This window comes from Botrytis sinoallii (assembly GCF_014898435.1).
Source record: "Botrytis sinoallii strain Bc 23 chromosome Unknown BSIN_031, whole genome shotgun sequence".
Lineage (NCBI taxonomy): Eukaryota > Fungi > Ascomycota > Leotiomycetes > Helotiales > Sclerotiniaceae > Botrytis > Botrytis sinoallii.
The window spans coordinates 50,956-72,282 of NW_024066058.1; the positions used below are offsets into that span (position 1 = coordinate 50,956).

The 21,327-nt window shown below is 36.8% G+C and overlaps 3 protein-coding genes across 3 annotated transcripts; 2 read left to right on the top strand and 1 right to left on the bottom strand.

The window, feature by feature from the left end:
• Window positions 1-1,620: 1,620 nt before the first annotated feature.
• Window positions 1,621-2,462, bottom strand: EAF02_011286 (uncharacterized protein; the record flags this gene model as incomplete). Its single annotated transcript, XM_038907333.1, has 2 exons — window positions 1,621-2,241; window positions 2,352-2,462. 2 exons carry the CDS (start codon window positions 2,460-2,462, stop codon window positions 1,621-1,623), a joined length of 732 nt encoding a protein of 243 aa, XP_038752813.1.
• Window positions 2,463-3,016: 554 nt separating this feature from the next.
• Window positions 3,017-4,189, top strand: EAF02_011287 (uncharacterized protein; the record flags this gene model as incomplete). The annotated part of the gene is made up of 2 exons (XM_038907334.1): window positions 3,017-3,143; window positions 3,234-4,189. 2 exons carry the CDS (start codon window positions 3,017-3,019, stop codon window positions 4,187-4,189), a joined length of 1,083 nt encoding a protein of 360 aa, XP_038752814.1.
• A 2,506-nt stretch (window positions 4,190-6,695) lies between these two features.
• On the top strand, window positions 6,696-10,532 carry EAF02_011288 (uncharacterized protein; the record flags this gene model as incomplete). The annotated part of the gene is made up of 3 exons (XM_038907335.1): window positions 6,696-6,803; window positions 6,853-7,342; window positions 7,396-10,532. The coding sequence occupies 3 exons, from the start codon at window positions 6,696-6,698 to the stop codon at window positions 10,530-10,532; spliced, it is 3,735 nt and encodes a 1,244-aa protein (XP_038752815.1).
• Window positions 10,533-21,327: the final 10,795 nt, after the last annotated feature.

A 21,327-nucleotide genomic window follows, 5' to 3' on the forward strand; every position in this document is an offset into this window, starting at 1 on the left:
GACATGGAATGGAATGAACCTGGATTGAAATGAATACCGCCCGCTTCAGAGGAGAGACTACAAGGAAGGAGAAAGGGTAGTGTATTTATTTATTCGGTTATTTTGAATTTCTGAATTTTCTGATCTGTATTGCGGAATGGAGAGAGGGGAGGGGAGAGAAGTAGAGATATATACTATATAACATAGTATATAATAGTATATAACAAGATTAAAATAAACTAGAAGAATAAAATGACATGAAATAAAACTATCTACTAGATATATAAAGCGAACAATTTATTTATCTATTCAAATAGTAATATTATTTATTAGTAAATATTTAGTTTATAACTTGTTCTGTTTTATATTTGAGATATTTGAGATGAGAGATATAAGAGAAAAAAAGTATGAGAAGGGAGGGAGAGGAGAAATAAGAGATATGAGAGATATGAGAGATATGAGAGATATAAGAAAGACAGTATAAAAAAGACAAAGTATGGGAAGGAGGGGAGAGGAGGGGAGAAGAGGAGAGGGAAAGGAGGGAAAGGAGGGAAAGGAGGGGAGGTTTATATATACGGAGAACTAAGCTTTCCATTTCCATTTTCATTTCTATTTCTCCTTTTCTACGTGTCACGGGATCACCTCTGGGAGTATTCAGAAGCTTTACCGCTGAGCTAAACGCCCAAAAGACTAGGAGGTAGAACTGGAAGTTCTACCTTACTCTCATATATATAGCAGGACAGGACAGGACAGGACAGAAAGGGCTTAGTGTCACCCCGTGACACTATGTCTCTGGTTTCTCTTGCTATTTTTTTAATTTTTTTAATTGTTAATTTTTAATTTTTGAATTTTTAATTTTTTTTTATTTTTTCATTTTGTGAGTTGTTAATTTTTTTAAGGTTGAATTTTTTTAATATTTTTAATTTTTTTATTTTTTTAATTTTTTTAATTTTTTTAATTTTTTTAATTTTTTTTAATTTTTTTAATTTTTTTAATGTTTTCTTAATTTTTTTTAATTTTTTTTAATTTTTTTTTAATTTTTTTAATTTTTTAATTTTTTTTATTTTTTTTTTATTTTTTTAAATTTTTTTTACTTTTTTTTTATATTTTTTATTTTTTATATTTTTTATATTTTATATTTTCTATATTCTATATCTATATCTTCTATATCTTCTATAGATATCCTCTATAAATAACTACAATATCTCCAAGTACCTACTAGGTACCTAGTAGATAGACAAAAAAGGGATTGAAATGCTTGCTTGCTTGCTTTGGTGTGAAATCTGTCTGGATTCTTCTTTCTTCTCGCTTTCTTCTTTTTTCAGCATTTACCAGACAGCTGGAGAGGACGCAGTAGGAATGGAATGGAGATGAAGTACACGCTTTTTTTTTTTCTGAATTATATACAGTTTTTAATACACGTACAACTTCTTTGTATCTCTCTTGATTCTCTCTTTAATACTTCAAACTAAGATTCAGGAGATCCATCTCCTTTCGAAGATCGTTACGCCTATGCAATATAGCAGATGTGGTTTCCATAACCCCTCTCCCCTCTGCGACATAATTTTCCGTAAAAGTACCAATACCCCCAAACCTCTCGCCTCAAATCGAAATATAATGCACAAATATCTCTCCTCAAAATTAATAATCATCTCCACCACCTCCGTCCCCTCCATCATCATCATCATCCTCACCATTCTCAAAGTACTGCTCCGCATCATAATCCCCACCCATATCCTCCTCATCATCCTCATAATCATTATCCTGCTCCTCCTCAATTTCTTCCTCTCCCAAATCCTCTTCTCCCTCTGCCCCCTCTACCCCAGTCGCCTGTTGAATCTTCGCCAACAGCGCTCGAGTCTTCTCCGAAGGATCCTCCTCTCCCATCGCCGCCAACGCAGCATTATCCTTCGCAGTCTTCGCCTCCTCCTCTCCACTCAACACGGACCATAACTCCTGCGGATAAAATTCCTTGTTAAAATTCATCCCGCTCACTAGAGGTATCGCTCGCTTTTTTCGCTGATACTTCATACTGTAAGTTTCGACCGCGAGGAAGGGATCGAAGTCCGCTTTGGTTTGTCGTCCGTATTGTTCGTTGAATTGCTTTTCTCCAAACGTTCGCACAGGCGCATCGGTGTCGCGTTTGGTAGAGTGTGTGTAGAGGGGTCCGCGGTGAATTTTGTCGCGGAGCGTGCGGTAGTATTTTACTTGCGTGCGTTCTTGATGTGTGAGAGGGGAAGGTCGTTTGAGGTTGGGATGCCGCTGAAATGTATGTTAGTAGATGTTTTTGTATGAGCGCATCAAAATTCAAGGATAGAAATTGGATATAGAATGAGCCTCCAAAGACTTGGAGAAGGTGTGACGGAACGTACTGGATAATCTTCACTTGGGGTGAAGTCTAATTTCAAGGTAGCGTCATGCTCCCATGTTGCGCCTTTTATACCGCCTCCTCTGGCACCTCCTCTACCTCCACGAAAGGCCATCCTATACTAGATTCTGAAATCCTTGTGACGATTGACGGTTGCCGAGCTTCGATGATTCGCAACAAGGCGGGATGTGTTTTGAGTAGCACCTGGTTTTGTCGAGATATATTGTGGTTCGATTGGCTTGAGATGTTTGCGATAAGTGATATTCAGGATATATGCGAACTAAATCAGAACTCCAAGGTAGGTAGTTGCTTGAATAACTTTGCGCGTCACTTTTTGTAAAAAAATAAAAATTGGGGGGATGATGGGAATTTGGTCTTAGCTTCGTAAATATTATTCCCCAAGATTTTCTGCCATTCTAAAAAGGCGGTGAAACTAACTAAAATGGCGGGGTGTAATTGTAAGTGTAAAGCTGTATCTACCTAAATACAATCTTGATCGTTATACTATTGATAATCATCGATAACACTCTTTACTTTTCTGCGTTAACCTTCTAATTTCGAATAATCAACAGATTTTAAAATCCTGGGAAGTTTTGTCTCAAATTCTTACATCACTGTGCAATATACAATCATTGAATAATACAACGGCTCAGAAACACATTGTCCAAAATGGACATAGACGATACCCCCATATTCAAATTGGAGGAGCTTGAAGCTCATCTCCAGGATTTGGTTAAATCTCCAGATACCCCAATCGATACAAAACTCTTTGATGCCGTAGAGCTGCAACTTACAGGTATGTACTGTCTTCTACTCTACATACTAGAAGAGCTCTAAAGGAAGCTGTCGTGTTCCACAATCTTCACGGCTTCTAATCTCCTTTTAGAATACAACATCTCCCCTCTGATCCCGAAGCTACTTCCTACCATTACCCAGATCCTCCTTACCACACAACAAGACCCTACAGTACTCGCCAGTCTATCCGTAAAGTTGTTACAGCCAATCACATTTCCCCAAGCTCTCCAGTTGGCTTCCGAAGACGCTTTGATTCTCGCACTTCGATCTCCCATACCTGCTGCGAATATTCTTGCCATAACAATCATTCAAAAGGCCACCAAAAGTTCCGCAGATGTAGCAAATCTATCTGGTATGAGAGGAGTGGTCGAGAATTGTATCCGAACATGGCTTAGCAGCCCTCATGTCGGAGTTGGAGAGAAAGCTACGCAAGTGCTAGGAGAGCTTTTAGATATCGACTCTGTTCGAGAATTGACACATATTACAAATGGAGTAGGAAATATGGATATTGATTCTCAGCGACCACCTGGACAAGGAGCGCTTTGGCGAAGAATATTTCAAGACGTCGAAATCTACGAAATACTTTTCTCGCTCTGTAGCTTGAAGACTATCGGCAAAGGTGATGGCCAATTGGATGAGAAACAAAAGACACTTGCTCAAGCTCGTTTATTGAGAATTCTTCCTCGTTTGGTAACCGTGGGCTTTGATTACCTCACCGGTCCAACGTTGAGCCAAGTCGACAAGGAGTATATATCGCCACAGGACGATGGGAAACTCGGGCTACTCTACTTCGCGGCAATGGAAATGGTGGATAAAGAAGACCTGCTTATGCACATGACGCTGACTATTTTCTTTTTGGAATTGCTGGAGGCACTGAGTACTGTGGAATGGTTCTTCGGCCCGAGACAGACTTATGTCGCTGAAATGATTAGGAAAGCTATGGAGTTAGACGTGGAGTTACGTCAATCGATTGAGGGTGTGACTCTATCGCCAGAATCAACCTCTCAGACGAAAGAGTTGATAAATTCTCTAAAGCTACTATCTTAGATGTGGCGTTAGTTATTCAAGCCATACCCTTTGATTTCAACAGCATATAGAGTTTACAGCTCGGATCGTCGTCTTGAAAACCTTAATAGCATATCTCCCGCTTCTCCCATGTGTAACCTGTGGTTAAGGGGGCATCGCTAGAGAATCATTGACTAATGACATGATATAAAAAGGGTCATATTGGTAATGGAATAGTTGAAGAAATGACCAAAGAAATTGGTAACAGCACAATTACAGGTTGCATAGGTTTGGCTTCTTGGTGCTGCATCTAATCATAACGTTGGCGTGCGGTTAATACCGTTGATATCAATATTCCAAGCAATAGCTGAAAGTTGTAGAAAAGAAATGAACATGTTGCATTGCCTTCAATATTACTACCTTTCTACATACTATGTTCGTACATGATCATGTCAATATATTCAATATATGACTGTTGTTGCATCTGAATTTAGCCTTAATGTATTAGTCAATGAGATAGCAGCACAACTTCCCCACATGATTATATATTCGACTTGTTATCATTTTTCAAGACTTGTTAGCATTGTTAAGTTACCCTACGAGCCTACAAAGTTGTCCAATATAAAAAAAGATACTGCGCTACAACTCTACTATTTGTGTCCAAGGTTAGAAGTATATACACTCTTTCTTGGCCCAAATCAATCAATACGAAGCAATTTTGAAGACTCTTAAGAATTGCACCGGTTCTTCCATTAAAGTTTTTTATCCAATGGGTCTGAGTTCAAGATGATCAACAGGCATCATTCACGTAATCTGGGATGGCTCGGACGGTAAGAGGGAAAAAAAGAGAAGTGGGTGTGGTGACCATGTGGGTTTGGTGAACTCCCAAGAATATCAATGCTTTGATATGTTGATAGAGTTTGAGTTTGATAGGGATGATAGATGTTGAATGGACGATCCTGTTGATCAATTTTAAGCTTGATTCGACAGCGTGAAATATTGGGGGATCAACACAGTTAACGTTAAGATACTGTATCTATCTGGGTACCTATGTATAGTGCTTTCGCATTTTTGGGCGATAGCCTCTTATTTATCTCTTCTCCGGGATATTGTTTTTAAATTGTCAAACCTCGGCATGATCGAATATTGTACAGGTATCATTATAGTGCTTACCTGTCAAGGGGGCTCTCAGCGGCGCAGTACAGTTATTGGACTTTGTCTAGCCGTGTAGAAATTTTACTCTCTCAAGAATCCTTCACCCCATCTTTCTTTTTAGGCAACGGTTGCCTCCTAGTTCAGGCTGGCTGTTACATCAATTGATGCTAATGGTAACTAATCTCTTCATTCGGTTATTTGCTGACACCTTTAGTTTCTTAAGATTACCCAACCATGAGCCAACATTGGATTCTGATTGTGTTAGTGGATCCTTTTGAGAAGAGACAAGCTTTTACATGATTAGTGGACCTATCGTAAGGATGAATAGACACGGCCCACGAATCGGTGATAGCGGTCGGATCGCTTAGTTTTGGATGCTGTTCCTGACTAGTCATCTATCAAGACTCAAGAAGCGGGATTTCGGGATCGAAAGAAGGGTTTTTTTTTGGGATGAAATCGAATGAGCGTCTAGATAAGTACACATCCATTATGTACCCCTTGAGCTAATAAGATCTTGAAGCAAAAGTCGAATCATTTTGACTTTTTGAAGTGAAGAGGGAAGGATGGGACTCTAGACTCCAGTGTTAGTAGTTTACATGACACATTTGAACAGGACCCGATGATTCGGACCAACTTTATGGGAGAATGTTATACCGATCTCACTTTTTGTCAATATTGGGGAAATCGTCACAGTGTTTCAATCCCCACTCCCCACAACCAATTGTTTATCCTTATGAAGTAACCATTGCGCGCAAAGTGGATTGAGGGACCGGCCGAATTGATGCTTTAAGCACAATTGCCCCTCGGGTAAATCAGCCGAAGAAGCTACTCCGTTCCTGCAGCATCACCCTAGGACGGGGCTCATTCCTCCAAATGAACTCGATTCGTCCTTCTCATTGGCTGTTCGAACCTCAAAGTCTCCGCGCTAACCTTGATTTATCTACCTTTCGGGAAATTACCTGCCAAGAGTGGCCTTGGACGGTCTTCCCTTTCGTTCTTTGCATCTTTAGCGAGTTGTATCATGGCTGTCATTGGATACCTCACATGCAATTCGACAATATCTGAGCATCATTTAGCAAGAAGTCGTTGTGTAACCCTGGTTCATGATGAACCGTTCGATTTCGGTCTCGACAATGACGGGATTAGGAGAAATGTTACATATCCCTGTTCTATACAGTTCCTTTTTCCTTTTCTCCCTCTCTTCTCCCTCTCTTCTCCCTCTTTTTCTTGAAATCTAGACATCAAGCTTCTCATCCACCGGTGACCTACGTACCGTGCAAACATTTGTTTGCGTCCTGTCTTTGACAACCAAACCAGCCCAATCACATTCTTTACCTGGCTTCGGCCTCTTGAGACTTTCATTTTTGCGTATATACTTAATATCCTTTTAATAATGTCTTCATCGAAGTTTTTCACCGTAGCTGCGGCTACTTTTGCATTCATTGCTCCTGCTGCCGCTCTCTATGATGCATCATCACCTGCAAATTTGGCTTTGTATTGGGTATGGCTTACAACTAGATTCAAGGTACTATTGCTGACTATGACGATAGGGTTCCGGACCATCCCAAACCAATCTTTCATATTACTGCGAGCAATCTACAGTGGACATCATTCCATTAGCTTTTATGAATGTTTTCCCAGCACAAGGTGATGGCTATCCAGCTGAGAACTTTGGTAACGCTTGTTATGGTCAACCAATCTTCACACCAGGCCCAGGTTATCCATTAGGGGATGTAGACACTTCGAAAGATCAACTTTATGTTCAATGTCCAGGCATTCAAGAGGGAATTCCCTACTGTCAATCATTGGGAAAGAAGATATTACTTTCTCTCGGAGGAGCCTCAAACACTTATCAACTCACAGGCGCAGCTGACGGAGAATACTTTGCCGATTTCTTATGGGGAAGTTATGGACCTTTCAAACAATCTTGGGTAGATGCTGGTGGAATTAGACCAATGGATGGTGGTTACTATGGAACTGACCCTAGTGTTCATATTGATATTGATGGGTTCGATTTCGATATCGAGTTTGGTCCTACTGGTAAGATAGACCATCAAAATAACTCGTATGATAGCACGACTGACATGTATCAGACTACTCCGAAGGTTACATTGCAATGATCAACAGACTCCGAGAACATTTCGCCGAGAACCCATCGAAGAAGTACTTCATTTCAGGAGCTCCACAATGTCCATTACCAGAGCCAAATATGGGAGCCATGATTGCTGGTGCTCAATTCGATCTTTTATGGATTCAATTTTATAACAATGCCGCAGCTCAATGCACAGCTCGTCAATGGGCCGACAACTATGCTTTAACTGGACAAGAAGACTCTGTAGGATTTACCTATGATAAATGGGTTTCAACCATTAACAGTGGTGCAAGTGCTGGTGCCTCGATCTATCTTGGTCTTCTTGGTTCAACCTTGGCAGGAACCGCATCTGACTACATTTCTCCACTCGAGGCTCAAAGCTTGATTGAATCTTATCACAACAAACCTCAATTTGGAGGTGTCATGATTTGGGAAGCTACATATTCTCAAGAAAACACAGATGCGGAACTTAAAGGAGATTCTTACCACGGATTTATTAAGTCTTGTCTGGATTCCTACGCACCACCTCCTCCCACTTCGACATTCTCGATTGTTCACAGTACTACTATTAGTAGTTCCAGCTCCACTTCAGAAGTCTCTATTACTTCCAGTGTTCCAACATCGACTGAGTCATCTGCTGCTGCTAGTAGCACTGTGATCTCGATCTCAACTACTTCGACCTCGGTCTCGGAATCTTCTGCCACACCAACTTTGATTTCTTCGGAATCTTCTACTGCTACATCTTCGAGTTCGTCAGAGACTTCAACTACTCCATCGCTTACTTCTACATCAGCTTCCGAGACCTCGACCGCCGCATCCTCTTCATCATTGGAATCTTCCGCTGCAGAATCTTCGACTTTCTCTGAAGTTTTGCCGACTCAAGCATCATCTGGCTATACCATTCCAGGATACTCTCACAATGCAACATCTTCTTTGACCCATTCGCAAATCCATTCCTCCAAGCCAGCTGGAAGTGGCACATTGCCAGTTCATTCTTCAAAGCCCACTGGTAGCTACACTTTCACCGGACATTCTTCCAAATCTACAAGTATCGCAACAGGCTACACCTCAAATTCTCACTCCGCCAAGCCATCGTCTAAACCATCGTCCGGTTACTCTTCATTATACTCCTTTAATTCTACTACCAGTGGAAGTGTTCACTCGTCCAAGCCATATGCCACCAAGCCTGTCGTTACAGGTACTGGAGCATCCACCAAGCCATATCCAACGAAGTCTTCTGTGGCTGGTACCGGGGAATCTAGCAAGCCATATCATACCAAGTCTTCTGTAGTTGGTACTGGAGCATCCACCAAGCCATACCCTACCAAGTCTTCCGTCGTTGGTACCGGTCAATCTAGCAAACCACGCCCTACTAAATCCCTTGGAACGGGTGTTAAATCTTGCAAGAGCAGATCTAAGACTAGGACTAAGACTAAGACCAAGACTAAGACATCATCTGCAGGCCCATCAGGATACCCAGCAACTACTTCCTCCATTGTTATCTCATCTACTGCGCCATATGGAAATAGTACCTACAGTCACTCAGAAACTATTCCAGCTTCCACTGCCACATCATCGGTCGAGGGAATTACTGTATCTTCAGGTACTGCCACCGAAACTGGACCTGCATTTAGTGCAACCGAATCAACCGTCGTAGGATCTTCTACAATCAGTACCAGTGAGCTCTCAACTGGATCTTCTACCAACAGCGGATCTGTAACATCAGAAACTGGTTCTGTCTCCGCTAGTGAATCTATTTCATCAGGAACTGGTTTAATAACTTCGGCTATTCAGTATACGACTTCGACAGCCTATGTTACTACAGTCTATACCATTACTTCTTGTGCAGCAACAGTTACTGATTGCCCAGGAAGAATTGGATCTGTAACCACTGAAACTGTTTCCTCTTACACTACTGTCTGCCCCGTCACTGCCACTGCCACCTCGACATCTTCTGCTGAAGGAATTTCCGTATCTTCAAAACCATTTTCGGCCCCAGGAGTCACTGCATCGCAAACATCATCTTCTTCTGCACAAGGACTTACCACATCCACATCTCCAGTATCCTTATCTTCAGCCCAAGGAAGTGCTACATCACCAATTACTTCAATTGTCCAATACACCACCTCTACAGCTTACGTAACCTCCGTTTATACCATCACATCTTGCGCAGCCACCGTAACCGATTGCCCAGGAAGAATTGGTTCCGTAACTACCGAGACAATTTCCTCCTACACTACCGTTTGCCCTGTAACAGAAACCAGTGGAAATAGTGGCCTTGTTAGCTCGACATCTTCCTCCGCTGGAGTACCCGTTCCAACCACAGCAATTACTTCATATGGAACTTCAACTGTCTACCAAACATCTGTTTATACCATCACCTCATGTGCTCCAAGTGTAACGGATTGTCCAGCTAGATCTGGTCAAGTCACAACTGAGACTATCTCTTCATACACTTCCGTGTATCCAATCACTGTTTCTAGCACCGCTATCAATGTACCTACCTATGGAGCTTCTTCTGCTGCTGGAATCGAAACTTCAGTACCAGCCGTCAAGATTTCTTCCACCGCTGCCATTTTCACTTCGGCCCCTTCAGTTAAAACTTCATCCCTTGCCGGCGTATCATCAGCAATTCCAACCAAGGGAGCTTCCTCCGCCGCTGGCATCGAAACCTCAGTCCCAATCATCGAATCATCCTCACCCGCAGCTACTCCCGAAGCCGCATCCCCAACAAGCCTCTACACAACCCTAATCTCCACCCTTATCAATTCCCAAACCACCACCATCTCCGCCATCATCGCTCCTTCAGTCATCACCGTCATCCCCGTTGCAATCGCATCCCCATCTCCCGCCACCAGCATCGCACCACCATACAGCGTGGCGCCACCATATGGTGCTGGAAACGGCACCTTGGTCGCCACTGGTACCGCGTCGTCGATCACCAGAGTGCCAAAACCAAGTTCGTATGTGGGTAAAGCGGAGAGCGAGAGCACCAGTGTGAAGAGCGGAAGTGTGACGACGCAGACCCCGGTGGCGAGTCCAAGCGCGGTTACTTTTGAGGGAGGGGCGGAGAGATTGCTCAAGGGAGTGGGTGTGTGGGTTGCTGTGGGTATGATGGGTTTGGTACTTTTGATTTAGGGTTTAGAACTTTAGATGGTTTGTTATGACGAGGGGTTTATGTGTATGTATGTGTGTGTGTATGTAAGATGGATCGTTTTCTTGGAGAGGGAGCGGGTGGATGTATTTTATGATTGAAAAAATCATTTATCGATATTCTTTGTATGTAGTTGATTTTTGAAGTTTAGTTATGCTATGATATATGATTGGGTTATTCTTGCACTCTTTACTTCTTGTCCATTGACTCACAGGTTTCTTACATTTATATTTCTCTGATTTCAGTATACAGTATGTTGTTCTCGATAAATATCACTTTGTAATGAACCCAAGAAGGGAGGGACAGTGGTTGGTTCATTTTGATGGAGTTTGTATGATGTGGAAGGAGGTTATAACAGAATCCATTAACGTTGTTTATCATCGAGTGGGCCATATCATCGGTGGGCCACTCCAAAAACACCAAAATTAATGCTTTTTTATATTTTTATTTTAATAATCAATCATTATTTTTTTAGAAAAAAATGAAATATAAAATAATAATGAAAATTTAGCCTCTTTATAAATCTAGTTTTGATATAAAAATTTCTTTTATATTTGAAAAAAAAAATGAAATTTGTCACGATTTTCGTTACAAAAGAAATTCTTTCTATAATAACTATTAACGTGGTTTATCATCGAGGGGGCCATATCATCGAATAGGCTACTTTTCCCTCAATTCACACCTTTAAATCTATATTATTCAATAATCATTAAATCAATTGATTGAAACTATTAAGATTCTAATAATCTAGGATCTATTATCATATAAAGCAATCCGTCGGGAATATAGTTTCCAAATGACATTCAAATAAGCACCGGCAGACATATATATATAAATATTCAATGGATCTAGCTATATTATAACAAATCATATTAAAGGAATCTTATAATATCATGATATTATCAATATACAGTCGTGAGCGACCTATCGCGCCGCCAAGTGTGTCGGATCGCGATCCAATCGTTTCAACGATGATGACAACAACTATATCAATAACTAAAGTGAGTGGAGATGGTGATATATGGTTTATCTATAAAGCAATAATTAATCAATTTTATAAGAAAAATAAAAAGCAATAAATAATTCTAAAGATCGCAAATACAATCGATGTGTATATTAAAACCCTAAGCAAGACGGAAATTAAGCTATACCAATATACTGAAGTCTGCATATATCAATAGTATAATCAAGACTATAAGACAAGCCAGGCCTATACAAAGAATCCCTATATTAATCACAAGAACAACCCAAAGGGAATTGCTAAATCCTATATGATACACTCAAAACTAAAAGGGGCGCCTCAAATACCGAAAAACACCAAGACAAGTATACTCAAAACAACAAAGACAATACAAAAACACAAACAACAGGAGTGAAACAGCTACATGATTTTTATAAAGATAGGAATGAACACAATAATCGCCAATAATCCCTTTGAATTGCAACTAAAATTATAGAAGTAATTTCTAAATTAAGGCTTGAATTAATCTCCTTACTCTATTGTAATAGAACAGGATAAACCCTGGGATACAAAACGCTAAAGGAATATAAGAACCTTTTATAAAACGAAAATCGTATACAGCTGATTACTATACTTGGTATAGATGATATTCAAGTTATAAAGACCTAATACAATTATATTATACCTCAGATTCCTTATAATATATTGAATATGTTCATAACATTTCCAGATACGATTATTTGAGAAAAGATCAAGGTATAAGCAGAAAAGGAATCAATGTAATATAGAGTTTCTAAGTATAGGGTGAATCCTTTTATAGAAAAGGCTAATTGGATTGTTAGTTTCAAGAAGACAATAAAATCATTCCGGCTATTTAATGTTAATAAATACTCGAAGCCCCTTGATAGATCGCAATGCCCTCAACTACAACAGTACTCCAATGGGTATTAGCTATACTATAACCTGTATGTATATTATCGCTTAGCTTGTTATTCTAGGTACAGCAAATTAATTATTAAATATATTGATGAAAAGATTTATAAGCAATGTCAAAACGATGTTTAATATATAGAATACCTAGAATCCTTTCAATCTGTATATAGTAATTGTTTAGCAATATTATAATCAATCAATAGAAAATTGATTAGGCTTATCTATCAATAAGTGAGAGAAATCAGGACCGCTGATCGAAGGGAGACTCAGGAAACACACAAGGGAAAGGTATCTGTTCTAATATCAGCCAAATAGCCTCAAATGGTTATTTCCAAACCCCCTGTACCAGAGATCTATATTATTGTTTACAAAAACGAATAGCAATTAATAAACCAATTATTCAAATAGACTTGATCAGGGGAGAGCCCCTTCAATAGTTCAATTCATATCTTGGGCTGTAATCCTTCGTATTATATTAATAAAGGGGTAAACTATAATGTAACAGTTATAGTTGAAAAAGCCTTTTTATTTCCCGATTCTGAAATGAGTGAAGAGAATAAGTCAAATGCTAATGAAATTGTTATTACTCTTGTATGAATTATATAATCAATACAAACTCAATAAGGGGAAGGGGGCTTATAATTGTATAGGTGAATATAGATATGGATATTCTAATTATATTATCTTCCTATAGATCATTGGAGAGGTTGATATGAATAATCAATTTGTGTTCAAGATCCTGATTGTATATAACTTAGTAATCCAAAATTATACTAGATAATCAATATCAGTTAATCGACACCTGAGGAATGGTTAATAGCTTTAAATATGGGCTACAAGTAATCATCTATGTATAAAAAGGAGGCAACTTGAAGATTAGACAAATGAGGTAGATTGAAAACAGGGATCTATTTTGGATCAATATTAATGAGTATTCGATTCTCAATATTTATTATACTCTGCTTGATTCGCTGATAATAAAATATATACTTAGATTAGAGATTACTTTAGGGATTAGTACAGTTATTAGAAGTAACCTTCAATATTAAGTATAATCTATAGGAACCCGGAGTAGTAACTACTAACCAAGGTGATACGCTTGTATAATGGATTGTTGAACAGAGAATAGAGTATATCGGGACTCCTGATGCCCTTATATATACAAGGGGATATATTCTGAATCTGATCTTTTTCAATCTGATTATTGCTATAATAATGATTAATGACAATCTGTATAACAGCTTCAATTATGCTATTCAAGTTATTATCATTTTGGATAGAGGAATCTCTAAATACAAACAAGCGGTATATCCGGATATACAATTCAGATTTACTTTGCTTAATAGGTATAATAGCTAACCGCTTAGCAAACCTCCAGAATCTGGATCTCCAATCTACCTATAATATTAATAGACTGATCGTTAGACTTATAAGTATACTGAGCGTTTCTGTAGTAGTTGTAAGGCAGAAAGGCTGTAAACCCTATCGATCATTCTTGTGGTGAACCGATGAGTATAAGGAGGTATATTGAATATATATACAAGCTAGGAGAACTGGAACTGCTAACGAAATAATAATTGCTCAGCAGAATCTATAAAGAGTTGTGCAAGTATCGAAACGAGCCTATTAGACTAAGCGCTTGGACAATGTATAGGACGATCAGAAACTATACAAAGTCATGAACTGGCACAAGCTGATCCCAGAAGCAGGCCTCAAGGCCTCTCCTCTGGTAATCGAAGGCTAGGAGATTACTGATATTAGAGAAAAAGCCGAAGTACTCTTTACAATAGTATTCGATCGCTTCAAAGTATCGGATGATCTATAGTATAATCCTTTATAGGAATAAAGCTACCAGACAACCTTATTATAGAAAAAAAACAATTATTGTAAAGAAAATAGAAAAATATATAATAGGAGTTAGAAGCATGTTACCCAAAGTTGATCGGACAATCATTCACCTTCTTAAAGTGTGCTGGCCTAGCACGAAGAGTATAATACATAAGATTTTCGCGGCCTGCCTTAGGCTCAACTACTACCCTAACGAATGAAACTTGCTGAAATAATTATACTGCTCAAGGTTGATAAAAAGAACAGGATATCCCCAAGATTGTGAAGGTTGATTATATTGATATTGTATATTAGAAAAGGACTAGAAAGGTACATCGCCAGTCAAATTGTATAAACAGTTATAAGATATAATGTTATCAGCCCTCAGTATTATAAAGCGTTGTTGAAAAGAGCTGGTATTGATCTTATAGCTGCCTTCATCCATAATACCGAGCTTGTTTTAGTAGTTGGCAAAATAATCACACTAGTAACAATAAATATATAAGGCGTCTATAATATACTCTTTAAAAAACAACTTCTATAATGTATGAAAAAGCAGGATTAGCTTATAGTGTTTTTGCAATTCGTTAATTCATTTCTAACTAAAAGATATATGCGTATAAGGCTTGAGGAGATTACAATACAGGATTTCCCAATCGCATGCGGTACTCCCCAGGGATCGCCACTTTCCCCTATCCTGTATACCCTCTATCTTGCTGAGCTTTTTAATTAAAATAGAGCATAGCATTTCGGATATACTAACGATATAGCTATATATCATACATCTAAGAATCTATCCACAAATATATATATACTCCGCCGAACTGTTCGATATATCCTATAATAAGAAAATCAAAATAAGATCTTTTTTACTCCGGAAAAGTTTGAATTACTTCATATATCAAGAAAACATGAAATTGCAAACCCGGCTATAAGAATAAATCGGAATCTAATCATTACGCCAATTCCTCTAAAGCTTACTAATAAAGTATAACCGATTTTATATTGACTTGACATCTTTTTTGATCGGTGTTTAATATTTCTATAGTATATCAAAATATATATTGTAAAAGCTATATATGTTGTATCCTATATCTAATCAATAGCTTATATAGCTTATAGACCATCTGCAGTTTGTCTGCGAAAAGCAATCATTATCTGTATACTTCTTATTGCTCTTTCAGTTCCGAAATATAGTTTGATGGGCTATACAAACAACACCCAAATACAGGCTATATTCTGATCAGCATTAGGATTAAAAAACATATCGATCTAATCAGTAAGACGATTCACAATGCAGTACGGGGAGCTTTATCTGTCTACAAGACAACCCTGACGATTGTACTCCTTATAGAAGCTGGTTTCCCAGCTGGAATTGTTGCATTAGAGCAAGCCAGACTGAGGTTTGCGTTTCGGCTTCAGACAGTGGATATACAACACCTACTTGTAAACCAATTGAAACTATGCATCAGGAAAAGAGGATAAGGTACAGATACTCTAAAAGGTTCCAATACAAAACTGTAAAGAATAGAATAAGCGATCCCTGCCACCAAGCATTCCAAACTTTTATAACCTCACTTCTCTCCCAAGTATCACACCAATCTAACGAATAGTATAGATAAAGAGGATGCCGCGAAAGCATTCAAGGAATAATAGGATTTAATCCCCCAAGAAGATTATTCTATATTTTCAAATAGATCTGAACAATATAATGAATATAGTTATCATATAGAATATAGCTTTACAATTTATTATAGCAAGTAATAGATCGATAGTGGCTACAGTTATATACACAAACAATTATATATTTTTAATACTGAAGCGATCAGTGTGTGGTAGGGATTAGAATGCCTTTTGAGTATTATTGATTGTCTTTATTAGGAATAAATATAATTATATATTGATAGTATATTAATAATCTAGGGAATATAAGGAAATACAATTGTTTCCTCTCAATAAGTATATTACAAGTATTATCAAGTGATATAATATTACAATATTATAATCAAATAGTCCCCTAGGTATATTGAGATTGAGGGCAATGAAGCAACTAATCGCCTTGTTAATCAAGATATAACTAGGCTACTTGATCCTAGCCCATCCTGTCTCCCTACAGTCAGTAGTTCCCGCTCTATCCTATATACCAAATATCGGTATTCTGAGAGTAGATAGTAGAAGAAAAAAAAAGACCTGATCTCCAAAACATACAATACATAGAAACCAATATATAATATCTCAAAACCGGAAAGCCTCAAGCTCCTTTGCAAAGTATTATACAAATTCATAACGATACAAACCGAATATAATAACTTTACAGCCTATCATATCAAATTCAATCACGAAAATAGCACAAAAACCTATATATACAGGATTGAGAAAAGCCTATTACATTTCTTTCAATGTTCAATCAATAATCAAACATACAACAACTAACCACTTACACCAAATCGACTTCGATCCGAATAGAATGCGATAGCATATATCAACCACATTCTATAAACACAATATAACTTTACTAACCTTCTCACTAGATCCAGATTCTATACTAGGATATACCCAAACTACACAAAGCTATACAAATTCCAACCTGCTCCAATACCCCAAGGATAAGCTCTCCACCCCAATCAACCTAAAACCCACACTAACCAGCCATAAGCACTCCGAGCGCTCTCCCGATCGATAACAATCGACCTGATCATCCGCCAACACCCGAATAGCATACAAAACAAGGCCCTTTGAAACAGAACCACAAACCCTTAGACAAAACAACTACAGAATCGCCATAAGCAATACTGAGCAGAGAAATACCAGAGACAACAAGCCCCTGATTAGCTAACATTACACTACTATAAGCGGCTGGAACGCTAGCGATCTGTAGGCCCGCTCCTTAGTACATCTAGAATACCCCTTGGGAGGTCAGATATTAGACGTTAATCACTATAAATAAAATAAATAAATAAATAGGATCTATTATATTATTTTGACAAGTTCTTATATTATATCCAGTCTTTCTATATTTATTATAATATCGACTAAAAAATACTTCCCTATTAGAATTCCTTTCTTTTTGATGCTTATTATATTGAATCTAAATATTAACCTCTTGTTAAGATAATATATCAAAAGCTTTTTGTTTAATAAATACTCCTTCTTAATACAATTGAGTTTTTTTTGTGTGTCAATATTTATTTAATATTTTATTTGCTATTTGAAGTGTACAGATCTCTATATTTAAAAGTATATTTTTATGAGCTAATCTTTTTATACTTTTAGCTAGAGTTAGTATAATCTCGAATATAGATGTAGGGAAGCTTGATTGATAACGAGTTATTCGAGATTTAATTAATATTGATTAAAAAAGAGCTTCAGTTAGGTTGTGAAAGGTTTGAGAGATTTATTGATTTAGATTGAAAAAGGGAGGAGTAGGTGTACAAATTCGAATATTTAATTTCAAAAGTACAGCTTCAGGATTAAATAGAATTAAACCTGTTTCTTGAAATCCTGATTTCATATTCTGAAAGATGATTGATTCTTTATATGCAGTTTTAAAAGTTATAAAGAATTTAATTTTCGAAATATGATTAATATATGTTTTGATAAATCCATCAATTTGATTATTATATGAATATTTCAGATTGCTAAAACAGTCTATATCAAGTGGTTGAGTTAAATAATTTGAATGCGGTAATAGACTTAAGTATATAATATTGTTCTCTTTGTAATATACTTGAAAAGCTTTTGATTCATAGCTTTTATACCTGTTTAGTATTAATATTCGATACCTGCCCTTTCTTTGGTTCTTAGTGTGCTTGTTGAAGTGTTTTAATTATTCTAAACCTATTTCATTGTTTGTTTATCTATTAGATGTAGGTTTAATAGTCTAATCCGCAGGAATATCGGTTTTGGTATATCAATTGGAAAGATGAACCTGTTCTTGAACTATTAGAAATGGGGGTATAATTTCACCCTCCCTATTGTTATATATAATTACTGTAGCCCATTCTTTATTGCCTGATTGTATTGATTTGCTTCTGCTATTTTGTTTAATACTAGTTATCATTATTCCAGGGTATATTATATTTATTATAAAGCCTGTTTTGTTGAAGTTATAGAAATTGCAATTGAGAATACTATATTTCGCTTGTATATTCATAACCAATCGAAATTACTTTTTAATAAGCTTAGAATCTTTGTAGAAAGCTTTTTGAAAATCATAAACACAACTAAAATGTATCTTTAATTCAATTTGATACTTTATAAATCGATATATTCAAAGCTTTTCAATACACTTTGCATTCCTCGATTCGAGAATATAATTCGTCATATCTTCCACATTTCTTAATTTGGATGGAAATCCTTTCAAATCTATATCAAGAATATATTGAACAATTATTTTTTTTTCTAATTCTATAATATTATAACAATTCGCCTAAGTTTCTGTACAAGGTGATAAACTGTTCATTTTGTGTTGAAGAATTGTATAAATGTTAGAAGATCATATATAAGTTGGTGGAAAAGCCTTAATATTATTAAGTTCTACATAATGATACGATATATATGTATGGACTCGACAGTGGTATATGCGGGCTAATCCCGATATAGCATAGTGTAATATGCGGTATGAGCACCTTTTCTAATACTCCCTTATACTGATATCATATATCTGAAGCTATGTAGCTTATCGAAAACTATAGAGGTGTTATGTTGTAAGTCAGGGCTATAATTAATCTCAATCAAGCTAAGCGGTATAATCTATATTGTATAGGTATGTGTGTAGTGTTTGATTACTTTTATTTAATGAATCTCGAGAGTCGCTAATAAGTATTTAGAAAGCGTTTTCGGATTAATAAGTGATTTGATAATAAAGGTATTAATCGCTGATAATCTCTTTTTCAGGAATTAATATTTTTAATCAATTTTTAAAGAAAATCGTTTCCCCTAGGATTACCCAATATTTAGTGTAGATGTTTCTCTAAGGGTGTAGGGATTGTACTGGTGGTACGATACCTATTGATCTATAGAGTCTGTACCTCTACAGCTTTTCCCTTTTAGTAGAGAAGCTGGGATACAGTTTCCTATATGATCACCCTGATTATATAGGATTTCTTGATCCTTGCTCTTTTTTATAAGGGTATAGAAGATGTTGTATATCTTTTCTATATGGTGGAATGCTAGGGCGTTTCTTTATAGAGTGTATTCTACAACTCTTCCTCTTCCTCTTGGATATATTCAAGAGGGGATATAAGATTGATGGTGATATTCTTGATCACCTTGGTTTTGCTGGTTTCTATTATAAGGAGTGTAGAAAATAATCCCATCATTTTCTATATAGTGGAATACCAGAGTGTTCCCCCAAGTATAATAGTATGCATTCTCCTATTACTGTAGTTATCTGCTCCTCCTTTATATATGGTTTCGGATCGCCTTTGATTCCCTTTGGGACCTCCAGCTCCCTACACTCAATATCTTCAAATCCCTATAAACCCTTTAGCTCTCTATATACTCTCCCTTCCCCTCAATCGCTAGTATAACTATTATCGACAAAGAAGATCAAAGTCGAAATCGTATAAAAACAGTAATCGAAAAGAAAGATAGTCGATCTGTACTTAGTAATACATATTGATTTATCAGAACAAGACATATTACACGAACTATAAATAAGTAAAAGAATATCGAAATCGAAAGGAAATAAGATTGAAAACTAAAATATCGTAAAATAGCAGAACTAGTGAGCGAAACAAATTAAATCCTATAAAAACTGATATTAAATAAAAACAATAATTCAATGATTATTATACTCATCAGATTATAGATATGGATAATCGGAAAACTATCAAAGAAATAGGGAGGGGATAACGGGAAAATTTCTGAGATAAAGAAAAATCTTTATTAAATCAAATGGGTTTCATAGCTCCCCTATAAACTATATCTAAAGCATTCTCAATTTTAAGGTTTTCTATAAATAACTTTCAACTATATAAAATTTAATTGATTCATAAAGCACTATCGATTATTTATATCGCATTGTTACCATTGATATAAAGCTTATAGAGATCGAAAAGAAAAAAATCGAAAATAGATCAAGAGAATTATATTATAATTGAAATTCTCGAATTGTCGAAAGAAGATAAGAATGGATAGTAGTTATCTGTTAGAGCTTTATTATTCTTTTCAACTCTATAGGTTGGATTGCTGTGGTACTGTGCACCTAAATATTTTGTACAATCTCCATTGTCTTCAACCCTATAAATTGGATTGCTGTAATATCGCGTATCTGAGTATTCATTACAATCTCCACCGTCTTCAATCTTGCAGATTGGATCGCTTTGGTACCACGCACCTGAGTATTCATTACAGTTTCCATTATGATAACGCTATGCACTTTACAACACTATACAGAATACCGGAATCTTACAACAACACCAAAGTCAGATTCATTCGCCGAGCAGAGCCACACTCCCCCAATTGCTCAATTGTATTGGACCAGATGCCATCTGGATATCTTTAGGATTGAATCATATTTACAAAGATGACAGTCTCCGGATTTGACAAAATAACTACTATCTGTCATAGCTTTAATCAAATGACTCCGAAAAACTAATCCTAGCGCCACACAAACCCAGGCTCATAACCTATTAGAAGATCATATATAAGTTGATGGAAAAGCCTTAATATTATTAAGTTCTACATAACAATACGATATATATATATGGACTCGATAATGGCACATACGGGCTAATCCCGATATAGCATAATGTGATATGCGGTATGAGCACCTTTTCTAACAATAAAGAATATTATAAAGTTTAGAAGCTTTTCGAATGCTTAGTTTTTTATTTTTATGAATAGCTTCGATAACAAAAAAGATTTGGGCTTTTTAATTAGTTGATTTTATAATAATTGATTAACGTGGTTTATCAGTGCGTGGCCCATATCAGTGGATGGCCCACTTTCACCTCAATTTATACTTTCAAATTCATATTTCTTAATAATCTTTGAATCAATTGATTAAAGTTATTATAAATCTAATAATCTAGAATCTATTATATCATTTTTAT